Source organism: Macrobrachium rosenbergii, chromosome 42, assembly GCF_040412425.1.
Source record: "Macrobrachium rosenbergii isolate ZJJX-2024 chromosome 42, ASM4041242v1, whole genome shotgun sequence".
Lineage (NCBI taxonomy): Eukaryota > Metazoa > Arthropoda > Malacostraca > Decapoda > Palaemonidae > Macrobrachium > Macrobrachium rosenbergii.
Window position 1 is genome coordinate 52,496,788 of NC_089782.1, and position 24,000 is coordinate 52,520,787.

A 24,000-nucleotide genomic window follows, 5' to 3' on the forward strand; every position below is an offset into this window, starting at 1 on the left:
CCCTGCCGAAAGGTCCCTTCGGTCCACGCGTTCTGTGATCCTCTAGCTAGTTCTGACGTATGAGAAGACTGGCACAGCGACAACATTGATGAAACTTTCTCAGACTTCCCTTTCTCTTCTAAATGGTATGGCTGTATGGATTTACATTCACCTCAGACAGACGAAACTTGTCGAAATACACAAGCGTTTATCGTGGAGCCTTTGATAGACGGACGGTATCAGCTACATGAAAACCCGTCACAGTACACAACAGTAATTTCAGTCACATGGAATTGTGCTAACTGTACGTAGGAGTTTTCTTAACCGTGTACGCACGCACCAAGTATGTGTCATTTTAAGTTTTAGATAAATTTGTGGTTTAAATTGAAATCATTTATATTATTTCTCTGACGAACGAGAGCTGTCCATTTTTTTTATATTACATATTCACGATTTTTCCCTTGCATTCATGATAGCATACCAGCGAAAAAAATAGCAATTAGTATCAACTTCGCTACAGTTACTTCTGCAAATTTGCAAAGTTAATTGGAAAGACGGCAAATGTTTCATGAAATGTTCGTGCTTCTTTGGTGCATGATTGTTTTTATATTTTTTTAATTGCTTTACTGTTTCCAGAAAAAAACAATTGATTGTTTTTTACTTTTTTGCTTTAAAATACGTTTTCTCACAATATTTTTTATAGTAGTTTATTATAAGGAAAACTCAAGTTTTATATACTGGTTCTCTCAAGCGTAAGCTATGTTAGTGTTTCTTTTTTACCATTTAATGCTTTTGTACGTATATTTGCAAAATTACCAGAGAGAGAGAGAGAGAGAGAGAGAGAGAGAGAGAGAGAGAGAGAGAGAGAGAGAGAGCGAGAGAGAGAGAGAGAGAATATTCGTTGTTTTTTTCTTGTGATAAACGTTTTCCCATAGGCAAAGAATTTTTTATGTATATTAAAAATGATTTAAAAGCATTTGTTACCAACAATAGTAAAGCTGTACGAAGTAAAGTAGAACCTTAGGGATTATCGCTATATTTTACAATTCAGCACATTTTCTCATTATATTGATCAATATTGATATATGAAAACGATTTATTGGTTTCACATTTATAGCATTTTCGAAATGGGAACTAGAAAGTAAATTTTGCAAATTGTCGCTCTCTTTCAAGATGTGATGTTACTCTGCTGGCATTCGGATCTCCTCATGACCCACTTCAGTTTGCACCAAACTGCTGAAGTTTGTGACTAATTTCTGCAACGCCTGATACTCTTAGAAAGCAGGGTTAAGGGGGAGGCTTAACTCCACCGCTCAACCGTCCCTCTTGACTGCCATGACAACTCTTGTTGCTATTCCCAACTTGCGAAAATGATCGCATTCAGGCGTTGTCGTTTGAACAAGGTTACTGGAATCTGCTGGAGGTGTGGACGTTGGGGTTGGGGTAGGGGTGAAGGGGTGGGGGATGGGGTGGATTCGCTGTATGCATTCTGGCACCCTTTCAAAAAACAATGATAGTCTTTGAACAGACTTTCTGGTTATCTTCCTCACTGCATACCACGGAAGCCTGCAACACTAGGAAGGCAAAGACCCGGCTATCATTCCGCTAGTCGTCCGATCAGTGAAGTAACGCAGTATTTGGTCCTAACTTGGAGGGGAGACCATTATGGAATGGCACGTGACCGTCTCGTAGTAGTAGTAGTAGTAGTAGTAGTAGTAGTAGTAGTAACAACTTCATTCCCATAACCAATGCTTAGAATGGAAGAATAACACTTAACACAGCATTTGTTTTAGTTCTGGCGTTGCGTTACATTCAAAGTAGAGGCGATTTACTTTCGGTAATGAAGTAGTCTCATTTTATTGGAATCTCCGAGTTAGACCTACTGTACAGAGGTTCTTTTAACCTTCACGTAGGACGTATTTTCTTTTTATATTAAAGGAAGCGTTTCTTTTGTCCTCAAGAGAGGCACTATATTTTAAGTAGGACACTTTCCTTAGATAAATAACTGGGAACCCATTCTCCTTAATGCTCTGATACGTTTAATCTTAGATTTTTTATCAAGATTTTTTACTTCAAGATTACAATTTTTTTTTCTTTATCTTTGTTTCGTTCATCTTGTATTTCTCAGTATCGAAATCTTTGAATTACTTGTAACTCAGGCAGTAATGTGTCTTCTAAGCTACAGGCCACTTTGCAGTCGTGTTATTGATCACGAATATTGGGGAGATTGAAATAGAAATAATCAACACACAATCACGTGTGGAACATTGTGACTGACCCTTTTAGTTTTTTTTCTACATACTTTATCGTCTGTCAAGTAGCACCCAGTTTTGGGATATTTATGAGATCAGTAAATATCTTTTTCCACGTGGAAAAACACTTCATTACCTCATGTAGCCTATACATAAAGACTTTCAGTATACGTGCTGTTACTCTTAATTTCTATTATCATCGGCGAGTCATGTCTTAGGTAGCCTACTTAGAATTTGCCACCGAATTTCGATGCGCCCCTTCGCTGTCTTTGTACCCCATGCCAACCCTTATGAAGTAGGGTCCTGAGCATAACGGTGGACCTTGCCCAAGATGTTGCTCGTGGCAGCAATTCCCCAGAGAATCTTTTTTCCTTGACATCTTCATTCTAACAAACACGCTCTAATTTTTGCTTTGGTCGTTCGAAATCGGAGTCGTATATTCATTCTGGATACCTTTTAGATTATTCATCGTGATTACACAGCTCTTCAGTGACATAACTGCTTGTACCTGGCATTATATTTGCTTCTGGATCAAGCTCACGAATAGTCATAGGTTGCAACTTTGAACACCGTCTGCTGAAATCGTCGATTTTCTACTCCGATGCTCAGTATGTTGATTTTAGTAATTTCGTAATGGTTTTTCATTTACTAGTACTCTGACTGACAGCCTAACATTTTCATTATACTGTTACTTAACTGGAGAAACATTCTTTTATTTGTATGTTGTTTGCCTGACAGCCCTGTTTGTTCCCATTTTATCATAAATCGTCAATACTAATATTAATTATGCCAAGAAAAATCGTTCACCTTAACCATTATTACATGTGCCTGACCAAAATCCCTTGAGGCATACAACAAATAAATTAACTACAAAAATCTTACTTCGTTAGGCGTACAAAAAAGTCATTATTACTGAAGCTGGAACTCTTATGAACTAGCCTTGAAAGCAAAGGCAAGAGGTAGGGAACCTGAATTCAAATCAGTTCTAATTAGTTTAGAATTTATTAAGAAGCAACATATGTATACAGATATTCAGTAACTTCAAATAGTCTACCGAAATATTGTACTATAAACCCAACTCACTTAAAGAAGGTAACGCAAAGAGGGGGCGGGGGAAATGGGCTTATATGTATAATACAAAAAAAGAAATTTACCCCAAAAATGACATTATATATATTCACAAACAATTGTAACTTAGTCAGTACACTTCTATGGTTAGTCAAGAACAGTCGTAACTAGACAACACTACGAAAATTGGGTCTCTTTGTTAGACAAGTATTTCGGAACACTATCTTATCTCACCTGTTGAATCTATTTCAAGATATTGCCGCCACACCTGGTCGTCCTCGCTGGGGTAGGGAAGGAGGAAGGGAGGAGTTCGAGGTTGTGTTCTCTCAAGGAAATAGGAGTCTCATATTGGGAGGGGTCATTTGAATTTTGAGGGGTTGGGGGCCACTATTCATAGTATTTATAGGGATACACTTCAGTTAATAGTCCAAGCAGTCAGTCAAGCCATTGAACGACTTGGGATAATAGAACTTGTAATTCTTTTTAAGTACCCCTGCGACGTTTTGCCTCCTGTGCCATACCCCTGCCGGCACCCAAGGCCAAGGTTCACAGAATAAACTCTATGGACCTTGCCTGAGACGTCGAGTGTGACGGCAATACCCCAGAAGAGCGAAGTGGAGACTCGGATTGAACTAAAAAGAGGGACCACTTTTAAGATGATTTTTGTAGCTTTTTTTTTTTAAAGTTTCTTCAGTTTTCTCTTCCACGTTTAACCCTTTCACTCGAATATATAACACCGGCCCGTGATATAAAACACTCAAAGAAGGCTCTTTGATCAGGAGAGAGGGAGAAAAAGAGAGCCCGGCTCTCAGAAGCCAAGGCCCTCTGGACATTTCAGTGGTTATTTTCCTAATTTTAAAGGGTTCGGGGAAATGGGATTAGTGTAGCAGTCAACCACTCAATTTGCACTTTTGCTTTCAGTGGATTGTAAACTATCACCAGTGTTAGTAAAAAACAAATTTGTTTGTTGGAGGGTCTACAGGATTTTGTATTGTTTGATTGCTAATGCAATAATGATGTGATGCATATTTTGACGTATATTTTGACTGTTTTTTTGCAAGCTGTGGATAACTGCCAACACGTATACTGTCAGGATCAGTTTTTGTGGCGATGTGGGGAAGGGGGTGGGGGTTGAGGGGAAGGGGGGCCAAGCTCCTAATTCCCAAATAAGACCCTGTTGACTTCACACAATTGTCTATGATAACATTGAGAAGGTATATATCCATTGGTCATAAGAAGTGGAAGTCAAACATACTTTAAGAATAGAATTTGGGTATTGGGTGCTTTATGGTCAACAGAACACTCAAAAATGGATCAGCAATTTTAACAACGGTCAGGGGAAACATATCACTTCGTTGCAGCAAATTTCAGATTATGATAAATCAGTCTTTCGTAAAGAAGCCTGACTGATATCACCATTAAGAACAACCGACAAATTCTTTTTAAGTTTGGAAATTGAAACTTTTCGTGCGTCGAGTAACTCTTGGATTACAAGCATTAGTCTTTGTTATTATTATAACTTTAAAAGCTTAAATTCTTTTATTCATCTTCCTTTTCGTCACTGTCCTGAAGTGATATCCTTTCATTTCTGACGAGTATTCGTACAGGAGGCATTTTTTTATATTCTCAAACATTGATTCGAAGAGTAAAAGTCAAAAAACTGGAGAAAGCCTACTTAATGTCACACACACACTGACACACTGTGCAACTGAATTATCAATAATCCCGTGATTTTTTTTTTTGAGACATTAAATCCAGTTTGACAAATTAAACCTCATCTCACTGTTGTTATAATTGCTGCTGTTCGCACAGGTAAGGCCGAATTTCAAAAGATTCAAAACTTGAAGGTCCGAAAAGGGAAAAAGCCCTGATTATCGTCGTCTTTTCACGATTAGGGTTTTTCACGTGACCTCAAGTTTTGCTCCCTGGAATTCAGATACATTTAAATCTAAAATGAAGCAATTTGCTTTACCGTTTTTATTGTTTTATTCCTTCAAGAGGCGTCTCAACTCTATGGTCAAGTACGAGAGCACTTCCCAAACGTCGGTTAAGATTTTCTTTTGGCTTTGAATTACTCTTATTAGACAGATCATTGTTTGGACTTCGTAGCGACGTTTGGGAAGTCTTCTTTCAGCATTTTTTCCTCTTTTGGCAGTGGAGGGAGGAAGGGGGTGGGGGTGAGGGGCGAGGGAAGGAGACAGCATAATGAAAAAGATTACTATGAAAACCATAGGAATCTTTATCATTATTTCAAGGGTCAGGTGGGTGGGAGGAATTACAGGTAAATTGAGGGATATATCATTATTATTAATTATTACTATCATTATTATTATTCACTAGTATAGGAACTTTGGTCATACCCCATTTTGGTACTTCGTTCTAAAAATGATAATCTGTACAAAATATATCAAAAAAAGAACAAAATTGACTTTGCAATACTTTTCCAACTACGAGTCTTTTTAAATCTTTTTCCATCGTCACTATCTTCCTTTTGGGGGATGAATGGGGGGTGGGTTTCCAAGTGCAATTTTGTGGTTGAAGCTTTTCGTCATATATCGATTTTTTTATAATGGAAAAAATCTCATTTATCACAGTACCGTGTATACCAAAATAGTATATCCTTAAATTGAATGCATCATTGTCACACTCAAGTCTTCGTCAATTATCATAACCTACACTACTAGGCCTTACATAGTTCAACGACCAGCACCATATATATATATTTTTTTGTTTTTGAACATCAGTAATAAAAACAATGTGAGCGACAGTAATTAAGCAATATAACCTACTGAAACAAAAAAGGGGGGAAAATGAAACTAAAAAAGATACATGGGTGACTTTAATTATTCTAAAAAACACAAAATTAAAATTAGAAGAAAATATGGATGTAAAAAATAAGATAAAATGAAAATGAACTATAATAATAATAATAATAATGATAATAATAATAATAATCATAATTACAAAAACCATGCACCCTTCATCATAAAATAAAAATAAAAAAATACAAAGAAAAATCTACTAGCGGCCATGCCTGGTGCAAGTGCTACTGATTGGGTAGCCGCTGACAGAGTTCATGCCTTTCAGCTACGTGTAAATCCACAATGAATGTTAACAGTCAGGAGTATGGTTACACAATACACATACATACATACATACTATATATATGCATACACACACACATATATATATATATATATATATATATTTATATATATATATATATATATATATATATATATATATATATATATATATAGTATATATATATTGTATGCATAAGTTTATGTATGCATCATGTGTAAGGCAAATCATGTACAAAGTATTTTATGCACTAAAAAAGGCCCCTATTTTCTTTTTTTTTTGCCTTATTTTTGGGGGGATACATGGTTTTTTATTAATAGAATTATTTGATCTATTGATGAGTCTCAAACTTCTTCCATTGAAACAAAGTGTTACTCTATATTAAACACAAATAAACATCATTAATTCTTACAGGATTGAACAAATATAAATTGTACAGAGACATGACAACAGTTCAACCATTTTTAAACCCTTCAAAGAACACAGAGAGCGAGAGAAAAAAATTATTAATCTTACTATACAGTATTACAATACAGTCCGTACGTGCATTGAGATGCACCCTATATCATTCCCCTGCATTCGTAGGTTATATTCCATTGTAACATCCCCCTTAAAATAACACTATTTATATTACTAGGTTGCACTATCACAAATTTGATAGAGGAAAAGAGAGTCTATGCATACTACCGATAATACCTACGAAGAGATGTGCTGGGAGAACAACTTCCATCCACTCATTTGCAAAACAAGCATTTTTTTTTTTTTGCTGACCAAGCAGGAAGGAGGAGGAGGAGGAGGGGGTGGTGACATAGGGGTAATAAGGATGGGGCAATCAAAAGAAAACGAATATAAACAAACAAAAGTGGCTATAACTACAGAAAACGGGAATATGGTTCCCTGGCAACACGAGCTTGTGCCGGCTTCACGTATCTAATGATAATTAGGTTCCTATATAAATGAAGGTTGGAGGTAGTTTTTGGGTGGTTACAGAGTCTGATTATAGAATAAAATACCCTGTAAAAATTGTTTTCCCATTTGCCCAATCCAAACCTCCCTGTTAAAACAGGAAGAAAGTCCTCAGGGCTGGAGGGACGTACGTACTTAACCAAGTGTCATGGATACCGGAGATTAAAAAAATCTCGACTCTGCACCACCCACCTCTTGTCATGAAAAAAATCCTGGTTTGGTTGTGTTCATTGAGAAAGATCCTTTCACCATTTAACATTTATTTATTTATTTTTTTAATATAACTAAGCTTAATCTTACTCGACCTACTTTGTACTACACTCCACTACCGTAGTAGAGGTAACGAAACCACTTTGAAATCTTTCTCAGCAAACTTTTCAGTGGATAATATTTAAACAGTAATAATGCAGCTCTTCCATTCACATAACGAAAACTTGTGAAACAACAAGAAAAATTCGGTACTAAAAATGCAACATCTGGATAACATAAGGTAATCTTTGAGGAACAAATGCAGCACCATAGCATATATATAAAATCTTCCATTTCTCAAACTGAAAAATCACTCGGTTATTATCTAACATGAAAATTTAAGCCAATTTCCCTTCAAACAATTCATGCACAATATATATACATCTCTTCCCTTACTTCTTTTCACAGCAGGAAAATTCTGTGACCAATCAACACAAAATGGCAAGACCAAAAGCCCATTTAATTTTAACCTGGGATTAGGAGAATTCCAATCGCCTTGTTTTTGGGGAGGTTGGGCATCAGATGAGCTTGGGCATTAGATGCCCTACATCTGTCCTCTTAGCAACACCACCGGAACATTCATTAAACATGTTATTTCACATGTAATCACATTGTACCACCTTCCCATCAAACGGCACCAGGCAAAAAATTGAGTCACATTCTACAGCACCACCTGTGTGCTTGGGGGTAAAAACCATGGTTGAATGATGGGAGACGGCCAATCAGCTTGAGGAGTCATCCGCACACAGTTTAGACAGTGTTACACACTGTTAATAGTGAGGGCCATGATGCAAAGTTTGCTGTAAGCTTGATCTGTCTGTAGAGAACTGGGCCACAGATAGCAAGCACAGTAAAATGCTTAACATCACCATCTTCACTAGGTCAACTCATCCAGCCAACCTTACACATCAACAAGCACACTTTACAATGCATCTCTATCTTCTTTTTCTTAGTAACAAAATAGAAACAACTTTACAACAGTAATATATTATCTGATAATGCCAGACATCAAAAGTTTTATTAGAAGTAAACAGATGTGGGTACTCAAGAGCTGGATACAAAACATATACTGTATTGTATTGAAAGCCGCACTGGTTCGAGTTTCACCAACTCAGAGGTGTAGCTGAGACATAAAACTATGGCTTAGCCATCACTCAAAAGAAAACAAATCAGAATGTTGAAAAAAAAGGAGCTAAAGAATAAGCTAACAAAAGTGGTACAGTAAGTACTGTAGATGGGAGGGGTAATTGCAGGAGAAACTTGGCCCTGGGGAGACAAAATTGAGTTAAACAAAATAAAAAGATGACAAAATTTCATACAAACAATTGTATTTATACTCAACAAAAAGCTAATAGCTAGCCATGCACGCAGCGTACAACCATACTGCGAGGACGTACAGGAGAGCCTTGCTTTCCCAGAGTCTTAATGCAGTCATGAGGTTTTCCAAGAAGGGTAATCTGACTAATAGTTTTACACATGAAACTGGGCCAGGCAGGGGAAAATGGCAGTAAGGAAGTTTTCCTGAAACAGCATTACAAAACACATGTAATTCAAATAATATGACTATATAAATGATAGAAAATTGAAACAATACAGTCATCTGTTTGTGAAGTATTTTTGAACCTCATAAGAGTACACCACGGACTCTGGGGGTCAAGCAACTTGAGGCTTCCCAAAAGAGGAATTTCCGTGGAAAGCACAACCTGTTTGCCCAAGCTAAGGTTCCTTCCAATTGGTATAGCATCCTGAAAGAACAATTTCTTTCAGACCAATCAGAATGCAGATTAGCTTTTATAAACTGAGTTATGTTAAATACGAGAATTCCGCTTGAGTTGACTTTAGTGAGCCGTTTTATAACAGTCAACACCTTGAGTTAACAATAAACACAAACATCAGTTAACATGCCAAACGAACAAGTAGCTAATGTTGAGCAAACATATTTTGATGTATAGTTTCTCTTACAATAATATCATTGGGGAGAGGTTGGACTGTACAAAATATCACTCATCACTGACGATCATGGAGCCGTATTAAAGATCCTAAATCAAAAGAAAGTAATACTTCTAAAGCAAACGGATCTTACAAGTAATGGGATTTGCCCAGAATTGTAAAAGCAACAACAGTTTTTGGTAATTACTTTGAGAGTAAATATCAAAACAATTTCTACATAAATCAAATGCATCCAAAATGCGGCCCCGAGTCTTTGATGCTCACATATTTTATTAAGCTAATCTCAGCTTTTTTTGTCACACATTCACTCTGACACTCTTTACCTCTTGTCTATCAACATCACATTTTTTTCATAATATACGACAGATGTTGCTAAATTCTATTATCCATGCAAATATATAGAAAATGAACCAATATCCTATAATTCCACGCCCTATAGTCGTAAGTACAAAAGGAAATGGAGTAACAATTCACACTAGCAATGTACCCTACTAAGTACTTCTCATAACCTGCTACCCATGCATTATACATAAATTTTGCAGCATACAAAAGTAGTGTCCTTAAGAGACTGAAGTCAAAGTGTAAAGTACCTGTAAATCTTAGCGGAAGAATGTAGATTAAACAGAAGTGCTGAATATTGTAACATGTGTTGTTTTAATGCTTGGCCCCTGATTGCCTTACAAAGTCAAATGAATGAGGTCTGAGAACTTTGGGGCGGGTCATGACAAGGCGAACCCCTGGCAGGAGTCTTGTAAAATCTACAGTCTTCCGAATATCATCCTTAAAATGGTTTCTTATTTTGGTCAAAAAACTGTCTAAAAATATTTACATTTAATCTTTAAAGGACACATCTTTTCGAGTCTGCCAGAAGCTCTTCTTTAGAGACCCACATCTTCTGATAATGGGATACTTGCAACTACGAGAGACTTCAGACTTTAATACACTCACAAGACATAACGTAGAAATAATCGTATACTTCCTGGATGGAGGAGGTTAGCACTACCTGCTGGTTCAGCTAGGCAGTCTTGCGTGGGCAACGAGGTTTAGGGTGATTGAGTCCATGTTCAATTAATAGAGGACCCGAGGGGAGACCTTGCCAGATGCCAGGACTAAGAGGCCCGAGGACAGGGGGCCAACTGGCTTTTAAAACCTTAAGTACTGTATCTAAAACAATTTAATCTGGAGCAGTCTATTTTTGGAGGTAGAATATACTGAATATACAGGCGTCCAGCCATGTTCAATGATTATTTGTTTACACTGATGTATTTTCCTCAAGGGAAATTTTTTGTTCTGAATTGGAAAATTGACCAGCTGACATAATCAGACCTCACTGAGCAAGTCTGGACGCTTGGCAGAAAAAAATTAGGTACTAAGATATTCAGGGAAAACAAAGGAAGAAGAAAATACATCATATAGAAAATACTGTTCATAGTTTTAAAATTAAAGAAAAAAATGATCTTTTGTGCTACAAAGTAAAATTGTCTTGGGAAAATCTATGGGTTTCGATGGATGGTGGAAGGCACCATAACTAGTAACAGTATTGCTTGTTTAGCTATCACGATATTGGAGAGTTGCTCACTTGAACAGTGAAGAGGAACGTGAACTGTATTCTGGTGGGTTTGTACGGGAGAGCACTTGGCTTTAGCTGTTATTTTTGATGCTATAGGTGCTACGTTTTGAATGTCCAGTGCTGCACTACCACCACCTCGCCTTAACTCCATTCAAACCCCATAGCACTCTCCTGTCCGTTTTACCTCCACAACCAAACTGATCGGTCTTTAACAATAGCAACCATTAAAAATGAGAAGCAGTTCCTGCAACACACTGTTCTCTTCCCTTTAGTGTGGTTATTGCACAATTACACTTAACATTTTCCTTCTAAGAAAGCATTCCTTAGAGTCAGGCGACTTGTCTTACAGACCTTGTCCAGCATTCCACTGGGCACCTATCACAACTTGTCACTGGGCTCTCGCTGGGAGTGGTGCGACAACTGCTGCTGTTGCTGCCAGACGGCGCCCTCTCCCGTGCCCCTGCCCCGTGCCATCAATACCCTGTATTCTGCCCCTCCTACCAGCTCGGTCCGCACACTGCAGCCCAAGCACTGTAGGGAAGCGCCTGAGTCGCAGGCCATTGAATGCAGTCCATTCCCAGTCAATGTTAAGAGCCTGGGTGCGGTCTGCAGTCCACCAAACAAACTATTGAGTAACACCTTTGTCCTTAAGGAGCAAATCTGAACTCATAGTTGGTTGGTGGGCATAGTTGCGAATCTGATGGAGAGAGATAAGCTGATTTGGGAACTGGTTGGGCTTGACATCCATGGAGGGCATTTGCGAGTGTGTCTTGGGAAAGCTGATTGGCTCATATGGGAAATAACGCTGAGAGGACGACGCCGCCGCCATAGATAGCTGGGTCCCTCCACTAATTGGCAGCATACTTGTTTGGATTGGAGTAAATGCAGACGATGTTTTAGTGGCAATGGAGTCATACGACATGTTGGAAGTAGGCATGTGGGCGGGAGTATGGCGCAGCTCCTCAGCCCGAGGGTCAATATGAGGGTCGCGAGAAGGAAGGTGTCTTGTTGGATCGAGGCCTCCCTGTAAACATGCCTCAGACATTCTACCATCCATAGAATCAAGAGCAGTAGCTTCTGGTTTCGGCCAATAGGGGTTATCCTGTCTTAGCGTGTGAGCACTTAAGCTAGGCCTCTTGTCTGTGCGCTCGGCGTGCTTCTGCATGTGCTTCTGCAAATATGTCTCTTGTGTGTAACTTTTACCACAGTATTGGCAAATGTGGGTTTTAAGGTGCTTACTCTCCTTGTGCTTCGGAATATGTTCCAGAAGTGAAGCCTCATCTACAAAACACTTGTAACAAGAATTACATTTGTAGGGTTTATCAGTCTGGTGGCATCGAGAATGACTCTGTAAATTGGATAACTGACTGAAGGCTTTGTTACATCCTGGATGACGGCATTTGTATGGTTTGTCTCCTGTGTGGGTACGGATGTGTTGCTGCAGATGTGATAGCTGTGTGAATTTACGCTGGCAAATTTCACATCGGTAAGGTTTGATGCCCAGATGAATTCTAGTATGCTGGGACAAGTATGAAGAATTTGCAAAGGCCTTTGAACACTGGGAACATTTGTATGGTTTGGCTTCTCTCATGTGAATTTGGGTGTGCAACTGAAGATCAGCCTTGCTTCCAAATATCTGCAAAAAAGGGAGAAAAATATTCGTGAATGATATATTGAAATGGCAAAAAAATCAGTGTTATAGCATTAATCATTATCACGTATTTTGCGTTGAAAGTAAGTGTGACTTCCCTGCTATTACCACTCAGAATCTCTTCAAAACGCTATAAATAATCATAATTGGTGGCATTAATCAACAAATTATAAAATACTGAAATACTTAACAAGCAGAATAACAAATGCTAACATTCTCTTTCAGGTAGTCATTACCGTAATTAGCTTCATTGAACATATTTGCAAATTAAATCAGAACATAGCTGTTGAAGCTAACATAGGGATATTGAATGTTGCCATTACCCACAAGAAATACACTGCTAACATCCATTTGCATGTGCTTGTCCATACACACATACAAAGTGTACTTGGAAATTGTTTTTTTAAGAAAGAAACATCCTTTAATACACATTTATTTGCTTAAAATCTATGTTAAAAGCGATCCACTCATGAACGTGTGCATACGAACCTCAAATCTACGAATCAAGAGTAAGATACGTAGACATAATGTTTGGTTTAATGTATACTCATAATTGCTATATAAATAATATACAGACATTCCAAGATATGTCTTTTTCTAAAATCTAGATGAGAATCTCTCCCCATTTCCTTTTAATGTTTTCATTACTCTCTCTCTCTCTCTCTCTCTCTCTCTCTCTCTCTCTCTTGTAATTTTCCGCGGTTTAGTTGACGTCCATCGACGGGCAATACGAGCACAAACATACCCACCCATTCGGGGCATTAGATAATAAAAAACCGTTAGCTCTTGGCCAGACAGATCCATATCCGTCCTCTGCGCTTCCTTCTTCTTCAAGGGTTAAAACTTTCTGGCCAAGTATAACAACCGGCCACCCTCCCCCGACCCCCCATCCCCATTATACCCCTAAACCAGACCCAAACCCCGTTACTGGCGTAGTTTCTCACCTGAGCTTTCACCAAGCTCTAATAATAATAATAATAATAATAATAATAATAATAATAATAATAATACATTTTTACAACTCAGGGTCTTGTACATATAAAGCAGGCATGCAATAAACTCGTGCCCAGCTAATAATAATAAAAATAATACATTATTTCACCTCGAGGCCGTATACATATAGACAACGGAGAATAAACTCCCAAATGTACTTAAAAAAAAGGACGATAAGTTGCACTCATTATTTGTCAGGTCAGTCGATTTGATTTTTTAATTTTTCTCTTCAAACATTAACTACTTGACCAAAAAAGGTAATAGGATTACTTGACAAAGCACCACAATAAAAGTTATTCCAAGTAAGCCAGATTGAATCCATACACACGCACGTGTGTGTGTGTGTGTATATATATATATATATATATATATATATATATATATATATATATATATATATATATATATATATATATATATATATTATATATGTGTAAATATGTGTATATATATATATATATATATATATATATTTCATATGTATATATATATTCATTTATTTATTTATTTATTTATTTATTTGTGTGCGTGAGGAAGGGCTGGATATTCACTCACTAACATTGCAAGTAAGACCGCGCATAAAATATGTTAAAACAGAGATATAACGGTACAGAGACGTTTCACATGGAGTTTTTAATACCACGAGAGAGAGAGAGAGAGAGAGAGAGAGAGAGAGAGAGAGAGAGAGAGAGAGAGAGAGGTGGATGAAAAATAGCCCGGACAACCCACGTGGTCAGACATATAATGTGCTACTACTCCCTGTTCTGTGTGGGACCACCAGTGTAAATAAAGGGAGTCAAGGCCTTAAGCCTCCAACAGAAGGCCTATTAAATAAAGACACTTATTACACTGAATCTTAAGGGTCAAAGAGGAAGGGACTATATGGAGTCTGTCTTGAATGGAACAGAATAAAAAGGGGGAGGCTTCCGAAAAGAACATTAGAAATATTACCAAATGGGCAACCGATTTCTACTTTTTACATTCGTAACCCCATTCCCCTACTCATATTTTCTAAGATTTTTACACTCACGGTACGCTGCTGATAAGGATTCGTCATCATCTTAGCTGCTGATGGTAATTATTTGTATGTGTCGTTTTCCTCGGTACAGTGACACACTTAAAAGGAAATCTGATACATTATCTTTTTATTACGTTTTACACATTTCCGTAAGTGACTGGCCTCTGTGACTGGCCTCTCGAAAAAAATCACATTTTCTTAAAGCGTACATCCATACATAAACGTAGCTTATACTTGAATCTGACTACTGTCGTCTAATCAATTTTGAAATTCTTTAATCTTCTAAGGGGATCTTATCATATAAAAAAGGGATGGTACACGAATACGGACACACACACACACACAGTCAGAGAGAGAGAGAGAGAGAGAGAGAGAGAGAGAGAGAGAGAGAGGGGGAATTCCACATAAATTATTTGATTAAAAAAGGATGCAACAATAGCCAGTACGGCAACTATTGGCGGTACTGCCTGAGTCGGAAGAGGTTGGGGTGGGCTGGGGGGGGGGGGAGTCGTAGCAGTATTAAGGACATTGGAAAAAAAGAATTGAAAAGGGCAATGTGAAGAAGAGGCATAAGGAAAAAGGGTCAAAGAAAAGGGCACAGTTTAGAAAGGGTCAAGCGTAATATTACGGAAAAAAGGAGCGGGGTAAGGTGGGGCCCGAGAAAGGGGGGGCGGGTGTGAAGGGAGAGGATAAAGATGAAAAGGCACTGAGATCTGAAAGGTGTAATATGAGCAACCGTTATCATCTTAAGAATTGCAATTATATTTATAAATTCATACACACTTGGTCGCGCACTCACGTCCGTACAAAAAGTATGTTTGTTTACTATGTATATATGTATATATATATATATATATACATATATATATATATATATATACATATATATATATATATATATATATATATATATATATATATATATATATATATATATATATATATATATATATATATATATATATATATATATATATATATATATATATATATATATATATTATATATATATATATATATGATATATATTTATATATATTTAAGTTGTGCAGTTTCCTCAATAAGGTGGTGAAGTCCTCTATCTCTTAACTTCAACTAGACGCACAGTATTTTTACATACATAAAAATCAAAAGAGAGAGAGAGAGAGAGAGAGAGAGAGAGAGAGAGAGAGAGAGAGAGAGAGAGAGAATCAGGCCAAAAGAATAAACCAGAATACATAAAAAAATCTGTTGCTGTTCAAATGTCCGTTGGCTAATTGATATTCGCGTCTATTAAGCCTCACGCAGTAGCAACTTTTCCAACGGAATGCTGAAGAAAGGGAGAGGAGATTAGAAAAAGGCAGCAGCAACAGACGATAAAAAATGAAGCAAGCGAAGCGCAATAAGGCGAAATGATTGGCGATGAAAAGGCGGGATGGAAGAGACGCGCTGGTTGCTCCTCTCGATAACCCTAGCGCAACTCTTTGGGGCCCCTGCTGGCCCGCATTAACAGATACTAGTAGAAGCAGTCGGACGAACAAGGTTGTTTAGTACGTTTTCGTGTATACGCTTAAATACACACACACACACACACACACACACACACACACACACACACACACACACATATATATATATATATATATATATATATATATATATATATATATATATATATATATATATATATATATGATTAAACATGAAGCCGTTGCTCTTAACAAGGACGGCTCAAGATTAAAATAAAAAAGTCACTGTCACACTGATACTTTTAACTAATGAATCGTGGATTAACCTGTGGTACACTTATAAATTAAAGGAAAACTGCTGATCATGGCTGCCTGAATAGACATGAAAACAAATTTGCTCCATAGAACTCGTAACTTCCAATTTAACTTCTTGATATGCTTTATAACCAAGAAGTAAACTTCCCCAAATATGGCATGGGAAGGAAATTCCCCTTGGAACTGCACGGGCTTGATGACAAGTCATCTCACATCCACGGGAATCTAATTTCGACGCACAAACATTTAACTTGGGAACACACAATTCGCTGTCGTGCTCAGGCCAAAGTGAACTCGTCTCAAAAATTTTTGGTTAATGATGACGGAACATTATCAGTCATAATTATATCAAATAATATTCCATGCGGCACCTCTCTCTCTCTCTCTCTCTCTCTCTCTCTCTCTCTCTCTCTCTCTCTCTCTCTCTGTATACATTTGCCTATTATGATTTAACCTTTCCATATTGTCAGTACAATTATGCATTTTCTGAGAGTCTGTCTCACACCAACAATGGACATTATCAACACAGAGATGCAAATACTTTTTAATTCCATAGTTATATGAATTTTGATTGCAATTAAGTCTGACATTTATCACGTCATCAGTATATACCTCATACTGTCATTACTTTTGTAGAGATTGTCAATACTGCCAGCATATAGTTGTGAGAAATCTAACAACTGAAAATTGCGTTCAGTGCTGAGAGAGAGAGAGAGAGAGAGAGAGAGAGAGAGAGAGAGAGAGAGAGAGAGAGAGAGAGAGAGAGAGAATATGTGCCGTTAAAAGAAATCGTACACGGTCGTCCCATTCCCATATAGGAATCCGTAAAAAAAATGTTGAACAAAAATAACTTATTTTAAAAAAAGGTTTGGTTCCCATAGACTGTGATGTGTATGGGCCATGGACCTCTTCGGACAGAGAGGGTGGGGGGGAATAGGGGGTAGTCGTCCGAAATCCAGGGGACATGGGATAGCTGAGGGAAGTGAAGTGGACACAGGTATATAGGATGTGTCACTCTGGAAGTTCTCTGAGGACTTGCGGGCGGTGGGGGGGGGGGGGGCGTCACTACTGAGCACCAGTTCCTAGCTTTGTGTGTGTGTGTGTGTGACAGAAAGACAGGCCTGTCGAGATCGCGATACCGTATCAGAGAGAAGATACCAGTTGCTGTAAAACGTGAGACGCTACGGCCCAAGCCGTGACAAATACGGTCCTCGTCTCGTTACTATAACTGGCAGAGCCTACAAAAGTGATCACGCGAAAGGATCCTTTAGCAAGATAAAAGACAGGGCTTCTGGATAAAAGGCAGGAAGAGCAAATGAGGATCAACGGAAGGAAGGAAATGCCTCCTAAATGTTGAAGGAAGAGGAGATGGAGAGAACAGAAGAACGAAGAACATAAAAAATGACGAGAAAGGGCCAAGGGGAGCTGAGGAAGGGTACACCCAGGATGAAAAGAAAAGGTGGCGAGGAAGGCGGGGGATAATCCGGGTATGTTGAATGGGAAGGGGGCAGGGGGCAGGGGAGATGGGGGGAGGGGTTGTTAGGTTAAAAGGAGAATGGACACAGGTGGACATGATCGCCGTGGAAGAATTGAGGGGATCAAAATGGTTGAAAAATAGAGGCACAGGCTCGATGGGCATCGGCAGTGGAAGGGGGCAGGGATTTTTTTTATGTAGCGATGTTTACCGATGGGAACTTTGGTTTTTTAAGCTGCCATTCTCCTGGAAGCCTCTTTCTCTCCCTCTCTTTTTCTCTATGGGAGAATCAGGAGGAAGAAAAACCATAGAAAAGTAAAAGTTAAATACTGGGTCACTTGAGGAATTCGTATTGAACAGCTCCAGGTGTTACAGATCGAAGCTCACACCATGAAACAATTCTGGCTGGAGCCCCTACCAAAAGTAGTTGTCAATGAGATCTAAAAAGCACAATTCTCTCTCTCTCTCAAAACACACAAACATTATCTTCCAAGGGTGAAAGCCCTTGTCAGATTGCGGTTAGAATATAGCTATTTTTCAATTTTCAGAAGACTCAACATACGTAACACAAACATCGCATCTCAGCTCCTCGGACAGACAACTGTCATGACCACATGACTAATTCCACACATGAAACCAGTAATTTCATATCAAAATATAACGCTATCATAGACATTCTCACCATCACGTATAATGGTATGGAAACTCGTGGAGTACAGCAAATTTCTCTCTCTCTCTCTCTCTCTCTCTCTCTCTCTCTCTCTCTCTCTCTCTCTCTCTCTCTCTCTCTCTCTCTTGGGATGTACAACTTTCTGGTTCGTGCTCAGTGAAAAAATATGGTGAAGCTTGACGTCAATGATAGTTAAGTGATACTTTGAAGTGATGTCCACTACTGTTTCATATGCAGAAGTGATAATTGCAAAAACCAATTATCATCCCCTCCAACGCCGTGTGACGCAGTGATTATGTATATATATATATATATATATATATATATATATATATATATATATATATATATATATATAATATATATAAAAACAATAATAATAATTATGATAATAATAATGAATACCTTTATCCCTATCATCATTATTAACATTAACGCTGTAATTTATAAAAGCAAGCATTAATAGCCTCACATCAGTGCTGTTTTCGTATTTTTAAGTCTACGTTAATTTTTTTTCTACGAGAAGGGGACAACAATTCATAGATTACCCGCAAGAATTTATAGATTCGATGATAAACGTTGTAAAAACTGGATCACCTTAAAAATAAATACCCTTCATCACTTATCACCAGATATAAGAAATATTAACGTTTATGTCAGTGTCTATTTCCGGTGTTCGAGAGAGAGAGAGAGAGAGAGAGAGAGAGAGAGAGAGAGAGAGAGAGAGAGAGAGAGAGAGAGAGAGAGAGCAAAAATCCAGGGAACTTCGAGGGAACTCCAGCCAACACCGGTATTCTTAAAAAAATCAGAAGTAAAAAAAAGACAAATTACACAATAAGGGTTTACATATTAGAAAACAGACCAGTGGCTTAACGCAGGTCTGCCTGAAATATTCCCTTAATTACTTTGTGGTGAGGAAGGGGATGGGTTGGAGGTCTGTGGTGGGATGGCGAAGAGGGACAAGGAGTGTGTGTGTGTGTGTGTGTGTGTGTGTGTGTGTATATATATATATATATATATATATATATATATATATATATATATATATATATATATATATATATATATATATATAGAGAGAGAGAGAGAGAGAGAGAGAGAGAGAGAGAGAGAGAGAGAGAGAGAGAGAGAGAGAGAGAGGCTTAAGTAGAGCAGTAGACAGCTATTGGAGAAAAGCCTCACTCAAGACATTCCCACTGATCCAGGTGAGTCGTTTCATACTATAGGAATCTGTTGGTTCGTCCACATTTCTCCAATCCAGTTCGAAGAGCGGCGATAACGAAGAAAAAAATGAATAAAAGAGTACGGCTTGAGACAAGCCTTGCGTGATGGACGAGACAGGTGGAGCGGTATGCCATCTCTCTCTCTCTCTCTCTCTCTCTCTCTCTCTCTCTCTCTCTCTCTCTCAAAATGATCCTCACTTTTGTACTTCCCCATACTACAGATAAAGCTTTTTAGCACGCTCGTATTAAACGAACTTATAATTTACAAAACACCACATACTTTGGCTAGGTAAACAGGTAATGTATGAAACTTATTCACTTAATCCATCCTTGTCATCAGAAGGCTCGGTTTCCTGATGAGGGCTTCAGAAATATTAAATTGAATATCTTCTAGCGTCTCTTCTTTCCCGATCTCCAGCGCTAAAGGTGGAGTTCTTTTCCTTCTTACAGCAGCGACTATTGGAGCAATAATGTGTACCCAACAATACATTCGAGCGTTAAGTAAACTGCTCTCTCCGTGCTCCCCCATCCCCCAATCTCTCTCTCTCTCTCTCTCTCTCTCTCTCTCTCTCTCTCTCTCTCTCTCTCTCTCATCATATTCACAAAAGAAGAGCGCCAAAAAAGGGGGACATAAAAAGCCTACGTGGCAACGTTTAAACATGCTAGCCCCTGAGGCACATACTGCAAATCAATGCCACATTCTAGGATGATTCTCAAATCTGAAACCACGCCCTCTGTCCTCAAAAATGAAAAGATGTAAACATTGCTTCGAAACGTTTCCTTTCATCATAACATTTATGAAGGGAATAAAGAAAAACGTTTATGTTAGTCTGCGACTCTTTTATTACGATATCGGGGAATTAAAACTAACTTCAGTGCCCCAGTCGATCCTTAAAAGCGTTTATAATTTCAATCATTATTATTATTAGCTTGTCGAATAATGGTGAGAATGTTGTTATCAAGCTACAAGAACAATTTAAAGGTCAAGAAGAAAGAGGAGTGACGTAGGAGATTCTGAAAAATGAAGCAATTGTCATAACACGATTAAGGAAATTACACCTTGTCCTAAAAAGATTGCTTTTCCGTTTTTATTTGGAAGTGCAAAATTACCGAAGATTTACTTCAGTGATTTAGAAGCAAAGTCCAAAAAAGCACACTGCATCATACGGCAGGAACAACGGCAAAGAACCGTCCCTATCCCCTACCGCTGTACCCTCAGAATACTTTAATGGTTTTCACAACGAATAGATTTTATAGAATCAACGACAGAATTTAAATATGTATATATGTAGGCTATATATATATTATATATATATATTATATATATATATATATATATATATATATATATATATATATATATATATATATATATATATATATATATATATATATCAAAGAAAACGGGGGATAATAATTAATCATAGTCACGATAGAGAGTAAAAACGATGAACAGACCTTGAACCTGTATAAAATATGCATATGCAATAGCGAGGAACAGTAATATATGGGTGATAAAAAGTTTTCATAGCCAGCAGCTGACTGTGCTTCATAACACTTCATTAAACAGTATCTCCAAACTTTAAGTATAGCCTTCCCAAAATTCAATTTTTATTGTACTGTATAGGGTCACTGTGCTATGACCTCCTTTCTGAGTGCGTGCGGGCGCGCGTTTCCAAGCAGTGAATTGAACGTCAGATATAATCACTGAGGCAATCAGTTGGGATATTGGGTTATGATAATGATATTCATAATCTGCTGCCCTGATTATACTGTAATGATTGTGATAACAATGATGATGGTCTAGTGATCTGACACAAATAAGACTACGGCGTTCACTCTTGGCAAACCTTTTACTAATAACATCATACATATGAATAATAAGTATAAATTATCATTACGGGAGAAAACTGAAATGCTACCATTTCGCGACTTTTGTAAAAAACCTGATCCAACTAACATGGTTAGAATCGATTGCAAATAATAATAATAATAATAATAATAATAATAATAATAATAATAATAATAATAATAATGCAAGCAGTCTACGAATACCTTTTTACTTTGAATACAACGATAAGCTATTGTGTGAAAACGTAACATTACTTTCAATCGGTTAAATCTTTAAAATGAATCACGAAGAAGCATAAAATCGAGGAGAGAAACTTGGAAGAAAGAGAAGGTAACACCAGTAGTAAAAGAGAGAGAGAGAGAGAGAGAGAGAGAGAGAGAGAGAGAGAGAGAGAGAGAGAGAGAGAGAGAGTCCTCCCCTTACGCCTATTTCATTATGCATCTCTTTAAAAAGAGGCCAGGAGGTTATTTACAGTGTACAGTTCCCCATACGATAAAAAGCAAGTAATTACACAAGCCTTACATTCACGTCTTCATTATGGCCCCAACGAGGAACGCCATAAATACCCAGCACGTGGCCTTCCCATTACATGGGGTCTTGTATGGGCCTGTATGGGGAGACCGCTGTAACAGGTTTCTACGCCCATGCAAATACTGAACGGAACAGCATCACCTTTATCGCACCTCAACTCTTTAACACTAATTTCCTGTTGTGGTTCATGCTCCTGGAATGAAAGGCACACACACACACGTAGAGAGAGAGAGAGAGAGAGAGAGAGAGAGAGAGAGAGAGAGAGAGAGAGAGAGATAAAGGCTAGTTGAGAGATAGTGAGAGAGAGATATTGGCTTGTTGACAGAGAGTGAGAGAGGTTGGTTAGTTGAGAAAGAGAGAGGTTGGCTAGTTGTGTGTGTGTGTGTGTGTGTGTGAGTGAGAGAGAGAGAGAGAGAGAGAGAGAGAGAGAGAGAGAGAGAGAGAGAGAGAGAGAGAGAGAGAGATTGGTTAGTTGGGTGCTGAAGGTATACAGGCGCTCAGAATAAACTATTATTATTATTATTATTATTATTATTATTATTATTATTATTATTATTATACGGCCTACCCCACCGCCAAATCAAAGTACTTCAAAAGAAGGCATCGTACTTACCTCATATAAACATGGGAAAAAAAGCACGTTAAAACGAAGAATTATTATTATTATTATTATTATTATTATTATTATTATTATTATTATTATATGTACTAATGAAAATGCCTCTGCTGTATTCTTAATTTAGAAGAATGTTTTAAACTGTAAAATAAATTCATGTCTTTTTTTTTTTTCCAATAACAGAAATGAAGGGCAAGTTACACGTCCCCAGAACCAAATAATCTCTTTTTCTTTATAACCTGCCGTGAAAAGCGAGCAGAGAGGTGTTAAGTGTTTACGAGTGATACATGTATATTAAAGTGCTTATGGCACGGGGCTCCCCATCGTCCTACTTTTGGCTATAGTCAAAAACTGCTTTTGACTATATTCTCATTCTGCTGGGGCTTTGTTTTCGACCTGCCATCGACTATATTCACAACATGCTGTTGACTATATTCTCATCCTGCTGTTGACTATATTTTCAACCTGCTATTGGCTATATTTTCGTCCTGCTGTTGACTATATCCCCACCCTGTTAAATTCTTGTCCAGCTATTGGCTTTATTCTCATTCTGTAGCTGACTATATTCCCAACATTCTCATTCTGTTGTTGGCTATATTCTTGTAATAGTTATTCACACCATAGTCGTCAGCGGCCCCGAAGGTACTTCATTACAATGGAGGAGACTTTATTTGGTGGTATGTCCAAGTTTTAAAATAATGTAAAAGATTCATGGTGCCAAGTACGGAAGATTTAAAATGGAAACTGAATTTCTGATACTCTACCTTTCGGTGAATTGGTGCAATCTGAGATAATGGTATGCTTTCGGTACGATATAGGTAGAGCAGTTCTGTTCTTCATTTTAGTTAAACTTTCCGACTGCTAGAATTATGCTAATTTTTATACAAAAATTACTTTAGGGAGGTTTGACAAGCCTTTGCCTACTAAGTTATTCAGGGTGTCGGTGCACTTCGGAGTGATTAGATTTTTGAGTAATGCTATTCTACCTTTTACATAAATTTACATTACTCTGTAAATATGCTTTCTAGGTGTGAACTATAGCAAATGCGTTCTGCGGGTTTTAACTATAACGAACTTGAATAAAACAGTCC

The 24,000-nt window shown here is 37.8% G+C and overlaps 1 protein-coding gene across 7 annotated transcripts in view; it reads right to left on the reverse strand.

Annotated features, from left to right (window-relative positions):
• Nucleotides 1-6,123: 6,123 nt before the first annotated feature.
• The window catches only part of LOC136828426 (zinc finger protein rotund-like), a 505,572-nt gene continuing 487,695 nt past the window's right edge, over nt 6,124-24,000 (reverse strand). For all 7 annotated transcript variants that reach the window (XM_067086470.1, XM_067086471.1, XM_067086466.1 and 4 more), the window contains one exon: nt 6,124-12,754. In XM_067086470.1, coding sequence (XP_066942571.1) covers nt 11,744-12,754 — 1,011 coding nt within the window. In that variant the 3' untranslated portion in view covers nt 6,124-11,743. The remainder of the gene's footprint in view (nt 12,755-24,000) is intronic.